Here is a 15241-nt window from a genome sequence, read left to right as displayed (position 1 = left end):
TGGGAGGCCTGTAGCGTGTGGAGGACCGGCGAGTGACTCAGTGGCGCGGTAAGACATCCCCACTTGAGATGGGAGAGGAGGAGGAGGAGACAGGAAAGGACGACTGGGGAGAGGAGGAGTGGGAGCATGCAGGGATGAAGAGGGCGAGGAAGTAGTTGAGGAGAAGGATGCAGACACGACGGCATTGGCGCGTGCGTCTTTATCATGACCGCACAAGCTCAGGGCTCACGACTTTCGGAAGAATGGAGCCTGGCAGGAAGGACAGTGAGGGTCTTAAACACACCGCTAATGGAGAAAACACCTGTTCAGTAAATGAGTACCAGCTCTCCGGCTGCGTTTGGTGGTTAACATGAATACTGAAGAGCAGCTTTTCATGTGGTGCGCAGAGTGTTTTATAATTTCATATACTGTCTAAGTGTGTGTGTGTGTGTGTGTGTGTGTGTGTGTGTGTGTGTGTGTGTGTGTGCATGTGTGTGTGTGTGTGTGTGTGTGTGTGTGTGTGTATGTGTGTGTATGTATGTGTGTGTGTATTTTTGGGAAAGAGCCTGTGTGGGTGAGTGTTTTTATTTTTTTTGTGATGCAGGAAAGGGAGTATTTTACGATTTTTATGCATTCTGTAGGTGTGCGCCTCTAGCAACGAAGGGATGCTGTAGAGCGAGTAGGAGTGTGTATGCATGTTTATGAATTTGTGAGGAAATGTTTGCAGGTGTGTATGTCTAAATATTTGATCCTGGTTGTCTTAAGTGTGCAGCTTCAAGTGAGCTGTACAGTTGATGCCCTGAAGCAGAGGCAGTCTCGGCTGAACTGCTTCACTGACCTCAACAAGACCTTCAGCACTGCCTCAAACCTTGATCTTCATAAATGCAATGTGCAGGTAATTGTGCTGTTAGTATTGAATGGGGCATTATTTGTGAGTTATCAGGTGTTTTTCATTAGCTGTTGATTTGAAATGATTATGTGTCCACTTAGGGTTGGACCTGATAATAAGGGGACCCTTAAACCGGACTTCCACCAGATCCATGTCTGGCCTGTCTCGGATCCACTGCTGTCCGAGCAAGACCGCCGGACAGCTTGAGTCATTTGACCAATGTTTTCCCACAGAAACTACTGAATGTACGATTATCCAACTTCTGTCCTCATCCATGTTGTCTTTATCGGCCTCTGAATACCTCTGACCTGTTGACTCCAGCCTGGCTCCACTCACTTCAACAGTTTGTTGTTGTAATTAAGTGAAATATGATCTGGTGATAAAACAGAGTGTTTTATTCTGAAAATTAACCAGATGTTTAAGTTAACAAATTAACTAGAATAGGAAAACTATCACCTCCAGTGCCGTGACGGAGACATGGATCTGGTGGAATTTGGCTGTTAACAAAATGTCCTTTTCCAGCAACATGTTTGCAGCATGGGACAAACAAGACTGAGTATATTTTTAAATCTACTCAAGCATTTTGATTATTGTAAGAATACAAATCATGAATACTTGTGCACAATGCCTCTTCAGAAATCAGTAGGTGACACCACTACGTCCATGAGTTATTCAGCCTATGTGTTTCAGTTAAGGTTTTTCATTATATATTGCATATTTGATGGTCAGGCTCCAGGGTTAGGGTTATGTTGATTCAACCTGGAAGATCAACTACCTCAAAAATGCAATTTAAAGGGTGCAAAAAAAGGCAGCACTTGTAATCAACCTTTTTGCAAAATACTTGAGTAATCTACGATAAACAGGGCAGCAGCTAAAGGAAAATCAAGCTGCCTGATGAATGAGCTTCACAACTGATTGATGCTAAGAAAGCAAAATAAATAAATATTCAAATTTGATAACCAAACCAATCCCTGTCAATATGAATCATATACATCCGTTTGTAACTTCCAATAGTCCCTCTCCTTCGCAACAAGATGGATGTCAATGTCGAGTAACAACGTTAAGAAGTGGCGCGTCCATACACTCTCACAGGGGTCTCATTAAATCATTGGGTAATCAAACACCGGTGCTGCACACATGAGGGGGGAGAGACAGACGCTGGAAAGCCTGCATTATTGGCTGTAATGGGCTGTGACGGACAGCGGATGAATCCAACCATGCAGCAGAGGCGCAAAATGTGAGAATGTTTCTTCTCAGTTGGGCAACAAAAAAACTATCCCAGGGAGACCAATTTTACCTGGGTCACATCGTTGCGCAATCAATGCGAACAATGAATCTACCATCGCTGTGCATCTACAAAGACGTTAACTTGCTTCATAACTCCAGCCTGTATCCTTGATCTTTAAGGTCAACCAACAACTTACTTTCTTATTTAAAATGTTGACTTGTTTCCTAATGCTAATGATGTGTGATTTAACCATACTTTAAGTTGTTTTAAACATCACCAATCAAAATGTTTACATAATCAACACATCAAATGAATCTGTGTAAGGGGAACTCAAAGATAAAAATGTCCCAGAGGAAATGTGTGATACACAGCATGATGCCAGACTTGGCTGAAAGGCAGTATAGCTTGGCTGGTATCTCAGCTTTTCTGATGCCCTGTGGTCACGTGATGACGATCCGTGAAAATGGCTAAACCATGTATTAACCAGTGTAAACGCTACGTGATATTACAACCTAATATAATCAGTAGGGTTAGATTTCAAAAAAGAATATGGGAGAGATCCCTGGTCTCTAACTTCCAAGTATCAGAGCTCTGGACAACAGCATGGTTAACTTCCAACCCAGGTACAAAGTAATATCTCACAGTAACCATGCATCAGTGTGAGCAGTAAAACCAGTGGAATCACATTGTTTAGGGGACGGGGGAATTGGGATTATGGGCAGATTCCCTCAACCATCCTCTTCAGAGTAATCCTAAATCAGGGCTCCTATTTAGAGATGCTTGATAAAACCAGCTTGATCAGTGTCTGGGCATCAGCTTACCTCTAAATCCTCAACTTCACCAACAGAGGGGGAAATTACAGACCTGATCCCTGCATGTGCAGAGTCCATTTGGACTCAGGGTAGTGTCCAGAAACAGTTTCAAACCACACAGTCTCTGCCAGCCTGGGCCCAAGCTACACTAACAAGCCTTCAAACCAGACCGGGTTCCCCGGAGGATTACGCTGGGATTTGAGTCAACGTCGGATTTGTTGAAGGGATGAGACGTTTATCTTTTCTTCGCCCCCCCCCAACATTTCTTCCTCCAGCTTTCTTCTGTCTTGCCTATCTGTCTCTCTTTCTCTGCCTGTCTCTATCTCTCTTTCTTTCTCTTTCCTCTCACTTTCTCTCTTAATCACAGATAGAGACAAGTCATCTGGGCTGTTGGCATTCAGCTCCAGTAGTGAGAAGAAGAAGAAAAAGGGAGGGGTGAGGGAGGGTGAGGGGTGCTGTCAGTTGTTCTCCTCTCGCTCCACAGGACTGGAGGGACAAAAGGTTTCCCTGACAGGCGGGATTGCCCGTATCTCTGCTCGGACGACATGTCATCACCCTGTGTCCCTACCGTCCAGCGTACTTTTTCTCTTTCCATCACAAGCCCCCTGTCTTATTAGAATAACACAATACATGGGGATTAGTGTATGGTGTGTTGAGGAGGAGATAGCAAGACATGGACTCATGCTTAGTGTCATGAGTGTATGTGGGTGTGATTACATGTTCATGTGCAGTGGAGTGTTAGTTGTAGATCAGCATGTTGCATGGCTGTGTGGGAGCACTGCAGCAATTCCAGAGAATTGGCCAATCTGCTGTTCACCGCTTCCCCAATGACAGGGCTGTCAAGTGTTTTTCACTTTGATGTGACCATTATAGTTGAGAAACAAATACACTCCCTACTGTCTAATGATCCCTTACAGAAGTCTGTCCATGGAGAATGCTGCAGGGTCTCACACTATAGTTGATATAGGTACAGAGCACAAATGCGATCAAGGCTGAAACACCTGCAACAGAGGACTTATGACGGCCACAGCAGGAAATCAAACCATAGGGGAATTTTCACAGCTTCTCTTCATGTCACTAACAGCTTAGCAACAGACAGAAGGAAAAGTCACATATAGTCTGGTAAAGTGAAAGTACATCTTCTCTTAAGTCTCAACAAAGTTTGTGTATGGAAACACAATCAATAAAAGACACAGTCACAACTCCTCTGGCGTCTCGCTGGCTACAGTGTCAGCAGAGGTTGGATTTTAGCTGCAGTGATTTGCATGTTCCATGCTCAAAATATGTATGAGTCAATTCAAAAGCTTCATTCTTCAACACAAAAGTTCAAAATCTAACTTTGTCAGTCATTTGAAGTAATTTAACTTACTGGCCGGAGATAATTTCTTCAAATGTGCCTATTAAGATGGTCTCATAATGCCATTCCTAATCTTTGAGGGGCACTCAAGCATTTAGTACAATGTTAGCCACTCTAGTATTATAAGCAGTCATTTTTTTTTATCTTTTGAGACATATTAAAAAGAATGTTTTAAATCTGTGAGGCAGAGATTCAGATTTCTTGATTGTCAAGACTCCAAATGCTTGATCCTACACATCCCATCATCCATACCTTCCTGGTTGATGCTCGTATCTTTCAAACTACCCTCTTTCAATGATTTTTGTTATGCAGAAACTCTATAATAATTTGAATTCTTTAAGCCTAACTATAAACACCATGACACAGCTATGACATCATCATGGTTATTTTATCAGACTTGATAAAGCCGCTTAGAGCTATAGAGCTATAGAGGACACAACACAAATGTGTTTTCATCCTTTCCTTTTTTCCTTTCTATTTACAGGATGAGTCAGTTAAATGACCTTGTGCGTCATTTTTTAATTTATGATTTTTCCCAAGGGTTTACCACTTAAAAACTTAAGCTAATCTGCTCCATCAGGACTCTGTGTGAAAGAGCCTGATAAGATTTTGCTCACAGTCTCACAAGCAACCCAAAACTGTGCTTAGTTTGGTTTGAAACTTGCTAAACTCTGATTGAACTCTGATTTCTGATTGAACAGAGATTGGCTGCATTCTCATCCTTTTTAAACATCTGAGTAGAGCGAACACAGATACAAAACTCTTTTGACATAACCAGTGATTTGTCAATGTATTATTTGGTTGAGTAAGACAGTGTTGCAAACGGTAAGAGCCAATGAGAAAAGAAGCTTTTGGTTGGTGTTGTAAAGAGTAAAAAGACCATGAGCAACCATTTTCAACAGCCTCTTTCACCATCAGTGATCAGCCATAACATTAGGTCCCCCTGCCTAATATCAAAAGACCCCTCTCACATCTGGTCAGGGCTAAAACAGCCTCGAGACATGGACTCTACTAGAGCTCTTATGGTGTGCTGCGTTATCTAGCACCAAGACGTGAGCAGCTGATCCTTTAAGTCCTTGAAGTTGAAAGGTTGACTCTCAGTGGACCAGACTTGTTTGTCCATCACATCCCATAAATGCTTGAGTGGATTGAGACCTGGGGAATTTAGAGGCCAGGTCAACACCAATATGTTCCTCCAGTTCCTCCACCTTCTTCAATTGCTCCATGGTCCTATTCTGATACTCACATGTCCATTAAAGCCACTTTGAGCCGTGAAAAGGGGTCAGCTTGGGCCCTGTGACCTGTCCACAGCTACCCAGCCCCATACAGAACAATTTACACTGCAATATGTGCCGTCTTCATTCCCCATGTGCATCAGTGACCCTTGGTGCCCAATGACTCTATCACCAGTTCACGTTTTTCTTACTTGGACCACTTTAGGTTGGTGATGACCATTGCAGACCATCTCACAGTGAGTGCAGTGAGTTGCTTTGACCCAGTCGTCATCCTATTACGATTTGACTCAACTTAAAATCACGTGCATCCTTACCCTTGCCCATCTTTCTGCTTCTAACACATCAACTTGCTATCCATAATATCCCTCCCATCGACTGATGCCAAGATAATCAATGATACTCATTAAACCTTTCAGTAGTAATAATGTCATAGCAGATCAGTGGTGGGCGATTTGTAGGCATGAAATTAAAAAACACTACAAAGGCTGCGTTTTTTTGCTGCATTCTTACATCGGTTAACCTCGACTTCACGGGACAAAATCTGGGCAAAGTTTTGGTAAAACTGTTGGCTGTTTGCATTCACACATGAAGCCCCCTCTGAAGCTTTCTGAATGTTTCAGAAAGGTTGAACTTGTGAATACAGCTTATTTTACCGCTATTTTCCAGCTTATTTAAATGTTCTTTTTTTAATTTATAATCAAATATTGGACCAATCACTCAAGCAAGCTTTATTTGTATAACACCATTTATGTAGATTTGTGCTGTTCAAAGTGTCCACAGATGACTGACAATCTGAGAGTAGCAGAGAACAGGTGAAGACTATTAAAACATCAAAGAAAGGAGAAAGAGTTTGGTTTTATAGATATCAGCATTTGCAACTGACAGGGCAGACAGTTCCAGCAGCTTTGCCTGAAAAGCTAAAAGCTGCTTTTCAAAAGGTTTAAGTCCTGTGCTTTAGAAAACTACAGGTTCATGACAGAGGACCAAAGTCATCATTTTAACTTGGTTTAGTGTTAAGATACAATGTTACTGGGCAGTTCTTAGAAAATTAGAGTTTTACAGTGGCGGAAACACAAAACTAATATCAACCTTCCCTAAGTGCAGAGTGTTTATCAACTCTACTTTTCATCTTTTCTTAATGTTGTGTTTTTATCAAGGGAAAATGGGTGGGTACAGACGACTATACTAGTATATATATATATATATATATATATATATATATATATATGTATATAATGATCTTCAGCCACTATTTTTGTTTGTTTTTATTGGTTCAGATTACACATCTACTGTACACATAGGCTTACAAATGAAAGCTGATCATACAGCGCTTCGTGTCTTATTTTTTCTAAGCTCCTCTATCGTCTACATCCTTTATACTGAGAGGTGGACTTGAGGTCCCAAAATGGCATCTACTAAAGTGTCCTATGTGGCCCATGAGAATTTAAACCAGTAAGTTCTCCCCCCTGTGGACAAATGTACTGTATTGTTTTCAGTGACAGTGTTCATATAGTTTTCGTTGATCTCTTGGGGAAACACAGCAGATCTATTTAAAGAGATAGCCCTGAAACCACTCAACAGCACGGGAGTCAAGAGATTGACCAAATGACCCCTCCATATGGTGATGGTCTCGTCTAAAGCTGTGTGAGCATGCTTTTAGCTCAGCGCTTAATATCTACAATGATACCCGAGTTCAGATAAAACTAATTTAACCCCCCCATACCTCGCCTCCCTCTCTCTCTATGTTTCTCTCTCCGTCTCTCTCTCAGAGTTGTCTGCTAAGCCTCTTACCTACGGGATTATTGGCAACGTTAGGTATTATATAGCTCCATTCATCTGGATGATGCGTTATTAATGTGTTGGGGAATGAAACCATCTGTAACAGCGGCAGAGGATGATGGGAGGATGAGGGAAAGATTGTGGGGAGAGAGAGGCAGGCTGTCACACTGAGGCACGAGAGATGGCTTGGCTGTAGTTGTGGTGATGATGGTGTGTGTGTGTGTGTGTGTGTGTGTGTGTGTGTGTGTGTGTGTGTGTGTGTGTGTGTGTGTGTGTGTGTGTGTGTGTGTGGAGGTCTGACACAGAGTGATGCAGCTCTAATTGGTGGTAATGGTGAAGTTTGTTTGAATAGACATGACAGGACAGAGACGCACAGCGGTTATGATCTTTGATTTTGCAGTTGAACAGATGAGGCATACAAAGGCATCAAGCTGAGCACAAAGCACACACAGACATGCAAGCAGATACACAGAATAACAGAGGAGAAGGGGAGAGACCGTCTTTTAAGCCACTTTCAGATCTGCACACTACTCTGATGTGTTGTCAAAAGAAGACCCTGAGGTCTCCCTTCTTTACCCCCTTTAAGACATCGTGCCCACCATCGACATTTCTACTTTAGTCAATCTGAAGGGTAGTTTACTATTTGTCTTTTTGTGAATCCTCTAATAGGAACAGTAACAATGGTTGTCCAAATTCCCCAAAGCTAGAAGTGAAACAAGTATTAAAAATGGCCTGATTTATCTGATTAGCAGCTTGAAGGTGGGACATATATAGCTCAAAATGCTTTAACAATTATGTGAAGAACTTTTGGCTTGTGGGGATCTTAATGATCCTGGCGATCTTGGCAAACATATGCTACACCTTTTTTCTTACTGAAGAAAATACGGATACATTATTTTCATTTTTCTTTTTATTTTGTAGTCCATATAAACACATCAGAATGAACTTCACATACACACACACACTTGTCCCATTAACAGCCTGTTTGTGTGGTAGTCGCGTTAACCAGCATCTGTCTCGACCTCTATGTCGGTGTTTCTGTGATGCAGCATGGCGTGTATGTTTATATTTTACAGCCATGCTCAGTCTCTGGAAATATAAATATATAAATGTAGTGATGTGAGATCCAGAAACAGAGAAAATTGCTGCGACTGTCGCTAATGTTTTCTTCTTCTTTTGCTATTTAATGCGGTTAGCATTCTTCTTCTTCTTCTGTTGTTTAATGCGGTTAGTAAACAGCTTTCAGGCGCTCTGTAGCCAACGTCTGTTGGGAATACCATATTACAACCAGGCACCGGTAAAAAATATGAAAAATTTTACTTTTAAAATGAGAGAATATTCAAAGTAACTCTTCAATTTTTACAAAGAATATTCAAAAATCATTGCCCATCCCTAATTGATGATAGTCTAACGCCGGACTTCCACCACATCTGTGTCCGGTTTCAGCTCCTAGCTCCTGCAGCAGGTTGCAGGACTACTGGACAGCTGGAGTCACAAAACCAAGGTTTTCCTGGGGCAATTACTGAATCAACGATTACCACCATGATGAGCCTCTCCTCATTCATGTTGTCTGCATTGGCCTCGGAAAACCTCTGACTTGTTGACTCTAGGCCTGGCTCTGTTCAACAGACGGTTTGTTGTTGTAGTTAATACAAACTAACGATAACAAAGAGTTGTTTATTCTGAAAATGAAGCCGGATCTTCCCAAGTGCCTCACCTTTGATCAAGAGAGCTCACTGTCCCTAATGCACCAAGTTCAGATGAAACACGTATAGCTTATTTAACTTCATATTGCAGTTATCCATTTGCTCCATTAAATATAGTACCACAATGTAACTTGCTCTACTCTTATCCCCAAGATGGAACATAATTGGCAGGACTGTGTGAGTCATGCTGGTGTGTTCCCAGCTCCTGAGTGTAGTATTTCTTACATCCTGACACTTGTTGAATAGTTAAATGGCTGTTCCTCCTTCACACAAAGTCAGCAAAGAGGACAGAGGAGGACAAAGAGAAGGAGACTGCTGCTCTACTGCGAACATATTACATGTGAAGAGGCCGGCAGTACATTCAGCACCTGTGCACGAAGGAGTGTTTCACAAGGATGTGTCTAAGCTGTGATGTTTGAGCTGCTATGGAGACCCAAACTTTCAGTCTGCAAACCACACATAGTATGAAGTTTTTGGATTCCACTGACGCTGACATTTTGCAAATGAGGAGGATCCACTCCATGAAATAACATGACAGGGTTTTAGATGTGTACTGCATTATGATAATAATAAAATGTTTTTCACTCGCAGGTTTTGAAGGGTGGTGTCATGTATACAAATTACACTTCAACATCAAAGTGTCTTGGGTTTTTTAATGTGTCTCTTTCAAGTCTGAGGTGCATGCTTCCTCAGATCTGAACCTGTTCCCACTGCTCTTGGAGACTAAGCACTTGAAAAAGAAGCTCTCTGTCTGCAAAATCACACAGCGACAGATGGATGGACTGATGATGGGCAGGCTGTACTTCACTGTTCCCTCATTACAGGTTGTACATAGTAACACTATATTGATGTAATGATTGGGATGTAAATCTAGAGATCACGCATTGCATCTTCTGAGTGTCTCCGGATTGTAATTTTGTTTGTTCAAAAGTCTGTCTAAGGTAGAAGAGTTCACACTCTGAGACTATTTCTCAGTTTACTCATCGGAAGTGCCAATTTAAGTGCCAATTGCTTAAGTGACTTTGCTATGATATAAAAACCAACAGTGACAGTGACTGAAAATGGCAGTGGAAAAAAACATTACACTGCCAGGAGCACAATTTGAGAGGGAACTGGATCTGAAACAAGAGAGAGAGGTGATGAAGGCGTTTTTGTTACTGAGTGAAGGAATAGACTTACAGGGAATGAATATGTAGATGGCTGACACTAAACAAGAGCAGCACCATACATTCCAAAAATGTTGTTTTTTATTATTCTAGAGTTACATTAGTGCTGGACGACAACTTATCAAGTTAATTTGAACATAACCCTGAGGCCATGTCACAGTGCTGACCATGTCTGCCTTGCTGTCTGTATCTTTGACATTATTAAGCTAGCTTAACTGTGAGGGGGCTGTAATTAGGAAAACATTAACTCATAAGCCTCAACTTTATCCACATTTTACTAGATATACATATGGAGGTAATTCAAGTACACCTTTCCCTAATACTTCCCAGAAATTACAGTAACATGGTTATCCCTTTAGCATGGCTAGTCCACGCAATGTGACGTTACTAACAAGGGAACTTTCTATGGCATAAGTGCTAATAGTAACATACAAGACTGACTGTATTCACAAAACCTCCTGTTTGCTTGCATAATTCTTTATTTAAAGATCATCCATGACTGTATCAATACTTTTCCTTAAAACTAGCATTTTTGTGGCGCCGTTAGCATAGCGATCTAAGCGCACGCCTCAAATACTGAGGCTTTAGTCCTTGTCGCAGTGGTTAAAGTTTCGATTCGACCATTTGCTCCATATCGTCTCCAACTCTCTGCTCCCCACATTTCCTGTCTCTCTTCAGCTGTCCTATCCATTAAAGGCGAAAAAGCCCAAAAATATAACTTAAAAAAAAATACCACACACTGGGGAAAAACTGAATATATTACTTGTTCCTATTTTAAGGTGACAGCCCCTAAACATAATCAGGAAAAGACAAGTGTCAACACACACACCCCAAAACCATGCAGCTAATAGGATTTCATCAGCAATGACTCTACCCCCTGTTGTCAAAACCTGTGTCCTTGCAATTAGAGTCAATAAAAAAGAAACAGCTCATACTTTGTGTACACACAAGTATAAATATGTATTTGTAAGGAAGTGTGCATATGTGGAGTAACTTCCCTGTCCTCCTGTACCGACACATCATTTTGGGTGCTTGCATGAGTGCTGGTGTGTTTGCATGTGTGTGTCTGTGTGAGTCAGCACTGTGACCATGCACACAGTCGGATGAATCACACTGTGGTTGTGGTGGTGGTTGGAGAAAAGAATGGTAGCAATAATAGATTTCAGTAAAGCTCCTAAACACAAAACATGTGTTGCTTGTACTGTACACGATTACAAACCAATGATAATCCCGGCATGATGGGAGTGTTTACCAAGTTATTTCATTTCCAATCCCTTTAATGTTCGACATCTAACAGCTCAGTTATTCCCATTAAATCCTGAACAGCAGCTCAAAGACTCACTGCTGTTAGTGCAAGTTGCCGCCGTTATAAGAGAGAAGAAGTTTTACTGAAATTATAAGAGAACATTTATATAAAGCTAAGGCCTCACATTACAGAGGAATTACAAATTCCCTCTGATTTTTCTTATCTACATTTTGTTTCCATTTCTGACACAAGTGTTTAAGATCTGTGTCAGTCACAAACTGCTCTACAAAAATCAGCTGGAACCCATTTCTCTGAGCCACTGTGGGGAAATAACTGTGGTGGACATCTTCATAATAAAACATGATACATTGTCTAATATTTTGTGGTTAAGCTTGTCATGTATGTGGAGAGAAACGTAGGTAAGCGTGATACTTTGGATGATTTGTAATGCCATCTTTTCCACGGGAAACCATTAGGAAAACTCAGTGTGATGGAAATCGTGTACATCAGAGGTAATGTTACGTGTAGCACCATGACTAACAGGGAAAGTCTTGACAACATGTGTGAGCTGGACACCCGCTGGGCTCATGGGGATAATGACAGTATATGACTACTATGGCTGAAGGAAAGAAAATGCTGACAGCCAGATGTGAAGCAGGATGCTTTTCAAAGCTTTACTCGGCCTCCTGCTGAAGGTAGAAGGTTTTTTTCTGGCACATTAACAGTTTTTCCACATCCATCACCAGGACCGCCTTAATAAGCACCTATTAATAATAATTGTGATGCCATCTCCTGTAATAAACTGATGTCAGGGAAAACAAGACAGGCTAATTAATAAGTGTAGAAAATTCTGATGGGGGATTTGCAACAGGTAGCCACTGTCTGCAAAAAAAATCACACTGTGTTTAAACCATCACACGTTTACATCTATATAACGAAGTAGAAACACGAACAAAATGCTGTGATGCATATCGGACAGGAAAAGAAAACATCTACGCATTCTAGCAGCTTTTCCCTCCAGAGACACAACAGGAAACGACCACTAATGGCAACTGTAGCTCCTGCCTGCTGGGATGACACATCAACAGCTATGCATAATGTTTCCATCCAACACAAGTTATCACAAAGAAACTCTGCTATTGTCATACTGTGGCTTCTGGCTCATTCTATTCTGGATCAAAGTGCTGCTCTCCCCTCTGTCAGCCACCGTGCCTCATCATAGCATCAGTTGGCGCTTATGCGTCACCCCTTAGGCTGGACAACTCTGCCTCGACAAGCCACACACACACACACACACACACACACCCACACACACACACACACACACACACACACACACACACACACACACACACACACACACACACACAAAGAAACACACACATCACCCACAAGGGTAAAGAATGAAAATGCAGTGATTAACCAGCTGAGGTAATGCACGTGGCCCATGGCGACCAGTTGAATGTTAGGAGTCCTGGGGCCACAGAGCTGCAGAGAGCGAGTCGACAATCTGACAGGCAGGCAGCGGGCGAGCTGGCAGGCTGGTGGACTGACTGGCATACAGGCTGTGTGAAGAGCCCTGAGGCGACGGGATGGAGATGAAATGCCTTCTTTGAAAAGGTCATGGGTGCAGATCCACAGTGTGCTTTATTAGTGAAACACATTTGGACAAATCTGTGTTGACACAGCGTGAAGAGGTTCAAAAACAACTAAGCCCCTGCTTCTGTTATGTCAGTGAATTATTAATTCATGTATATTCTTGATAGGAATACTGAAGTAATCCAAAACAACAAATACAAACAATACCCTTAAGTATCGTCATTTAAACTCACAAACTAACAGCACAGACACTCTGTGAAAGCATGAAGGACGATAAGAGAGGTTACAGAAATGTTTCATTAGAGGATGCTCAGTCTGTTCAAAAGGTTTGTTAGAAGCCATCCTCAGGGTGACTTTGGTCAACGGAGACGCCGGCAGGTGGGACACACAGTGCTACCAGATGAAGTGAGTGAGTCTGCAGAGGAGACAGATGATACAGTGCACGGCTCCGAGTGACTGACTGAGCGCAGAGGCCACAGTGTATCATACTACATCAAAGCCGGTTATCTACTGGTTGCATGGTGGCTGAAGACCGGGCTACACTTGAATGGCTGGCAGCTCTGGTAAGGGGAAAATGCTGCACGCTTTGCCAAAAAACACCGCGTCCAATTTCTTTAGGGCAGCCGAGCTGCTTGAGAGACCATGCGAGCAAGAGGCTAAATTTTTTTTCAAGAATTTAATTCCAGACATCAGGTTGTGGAAATTAATCACATGCTGCGAGAGTACAAAACCTGCTTGCTGTGTAACCTGCAGGGCACTGGGAGCAGTCAGGGAGTTTGCAAGTAATATTTTGATTTTTTGAGATTCAGTTTTGACATTTACAATAAACAAAATATTTAATAAGCTTACTTCCTCTGAATGGAAACAGGTCCACAGGCAATCTTTCTCTTAATTCATGTGTAATGTTTGCCTGGTGATCATTATCTTGGCTGCATGTTTTCTTTGGAGCCATAATCGTATATCTTAAACTTTACATCTTATGCTGCCACAACCAATAAAACTGTTTGTTTCCACAGACAATGAATGACTCTGCTCTTTGCACACTCATCAAAATCAACCCTACAAATGAGGTTATGTTTCAATTTGGCCTTGCTCAGAGAGTGCTGCTGAGCCATGCAGCTACTGTATTTGACTTGAAATACCAAATCAACCATGACAGGTACAACTCATGTCAGTGACTCTGCTGTTCGGTCACCTCCTCAGCTTCTACCTTATGCCCTACCATGCAATCACCCTGCCCTGGAGTGAACTACACGCTGAGTTCAGATTTCATACTTAGCTCTGGCATTTAAGCCGGAGTGTGTTCATTCAAAGAGCGCAATGTGGCTGCCTGAGCTCATCAGCTGAGGATGCTCGTCTCCCAGCTTCGGTGGAGTAAAAAGAGGCTCGTACTGCATCTGTCTCGCTTCATTCCTGATGCCATCTCCTCGCGAGGCAGCCCCCGCGCAAGTGACAACAATCATTCATTCATTTGGAGGCCTGGCCGTGTTGTCTCCCAAAAGCGCAAGCTGTAGATGTTTTGACCTGACTACCAACCCCTTCGGGATTCATCCCCGCCGAGACAGTCTTGTTTTTAGCAGGGATTTGACGTGAATATCAGAAGCGCCTCTGTCTTACCGGCTGCTGTATATGGCGAGACGTCCCCTTCCCCGGCGGAGGAAGATGCTGCCGCTGCTTCTGCTGGACCCCGTGCTGGAAATAGTCGCTGCCAGCGGCTTTGTTGCCTGCGACCCGGTCCCTCTTCTCCCGCACATTGGAGCCTCCGTTTTCCCGGTCTTCGCCGGAGTCCAGGCTGCTGAAGTTCCACACAATCAGCGTCTGCACCAGCAGCACCGTGAGGGCTGCTATCAGGGCGGACCGCGACCGGCGGGCCAACCTGCGAGCGCACAAGCCGCCAACCATCTTCGCACCGGGCTGCACGGAGCTGGAGGAGCGTCTGTGGCTCTGCGCAGCGCGACGGGAGGAAGCAGTGGAAGTAGAGGAGGGAGGACGGGGAGGAGGTGGAGAGGGAGGGAGGGAGGCTGAGCTCTACGGTGGCGGAGGCGAGGAGAAGCACCGAGGAGAGGCACAGGGCCACCGTGTGGTGAAACTGGGTGAGAGGCTGTTGAGCGAAAGATGCTCCAGGCTGCTGTGTCTGATGTCTGTGTGGGAGAAACCTGAGTGATCATACAGCAGGTTATAGCTACGGTGGCCCTGAAGGACAAAACAAATTTACAAAAGATGAAACACTTTTACAAAGTTGGAG

The 15241-nt window shown here is 42.9% G+C and overlaps 1 protein-coding gene across 1 annotated transcript in view; it reads right to left on the bottom strand.

Annotated features, from left to right (window-relative positions):
• The window catches only part of LOC117815234 (xylosyltransferase 1-like), an 87140-nt gene extending 72242 nt beyond the window's left edge, over window positions 1-14898 (bottom strand). Inside the window, 1 exon segment of the mRNA XM_034686824.1 lies at window positions 14614-14898. Within this exon segment, the coding sequence (XP_034542715.1) occupies window positions 14614-14898 (285 nt within the window).
• Window positions 14899-15241: the final 343 nt, after the last annotated feature.

The sequence above is a fragment of the Notolabrus celidotus genome, chromosome 7 (assembly GCF_009762535.1).
Source record: "Notolabrus celidotus isolate fNotCel1 chromosome 7, fNotCel1.pri, whole genome shotgun sequence".
NCBI lineage: Eukaryota > Metazoa > Chordata > Actinopteri > Labriformes > Labridae > Notolabrus > Notolabrus celidotus.
Note: the sequence above shows the minus strand (reverse complement) of the source record. Positions and strands in the feature narration are given on the sequence as shown.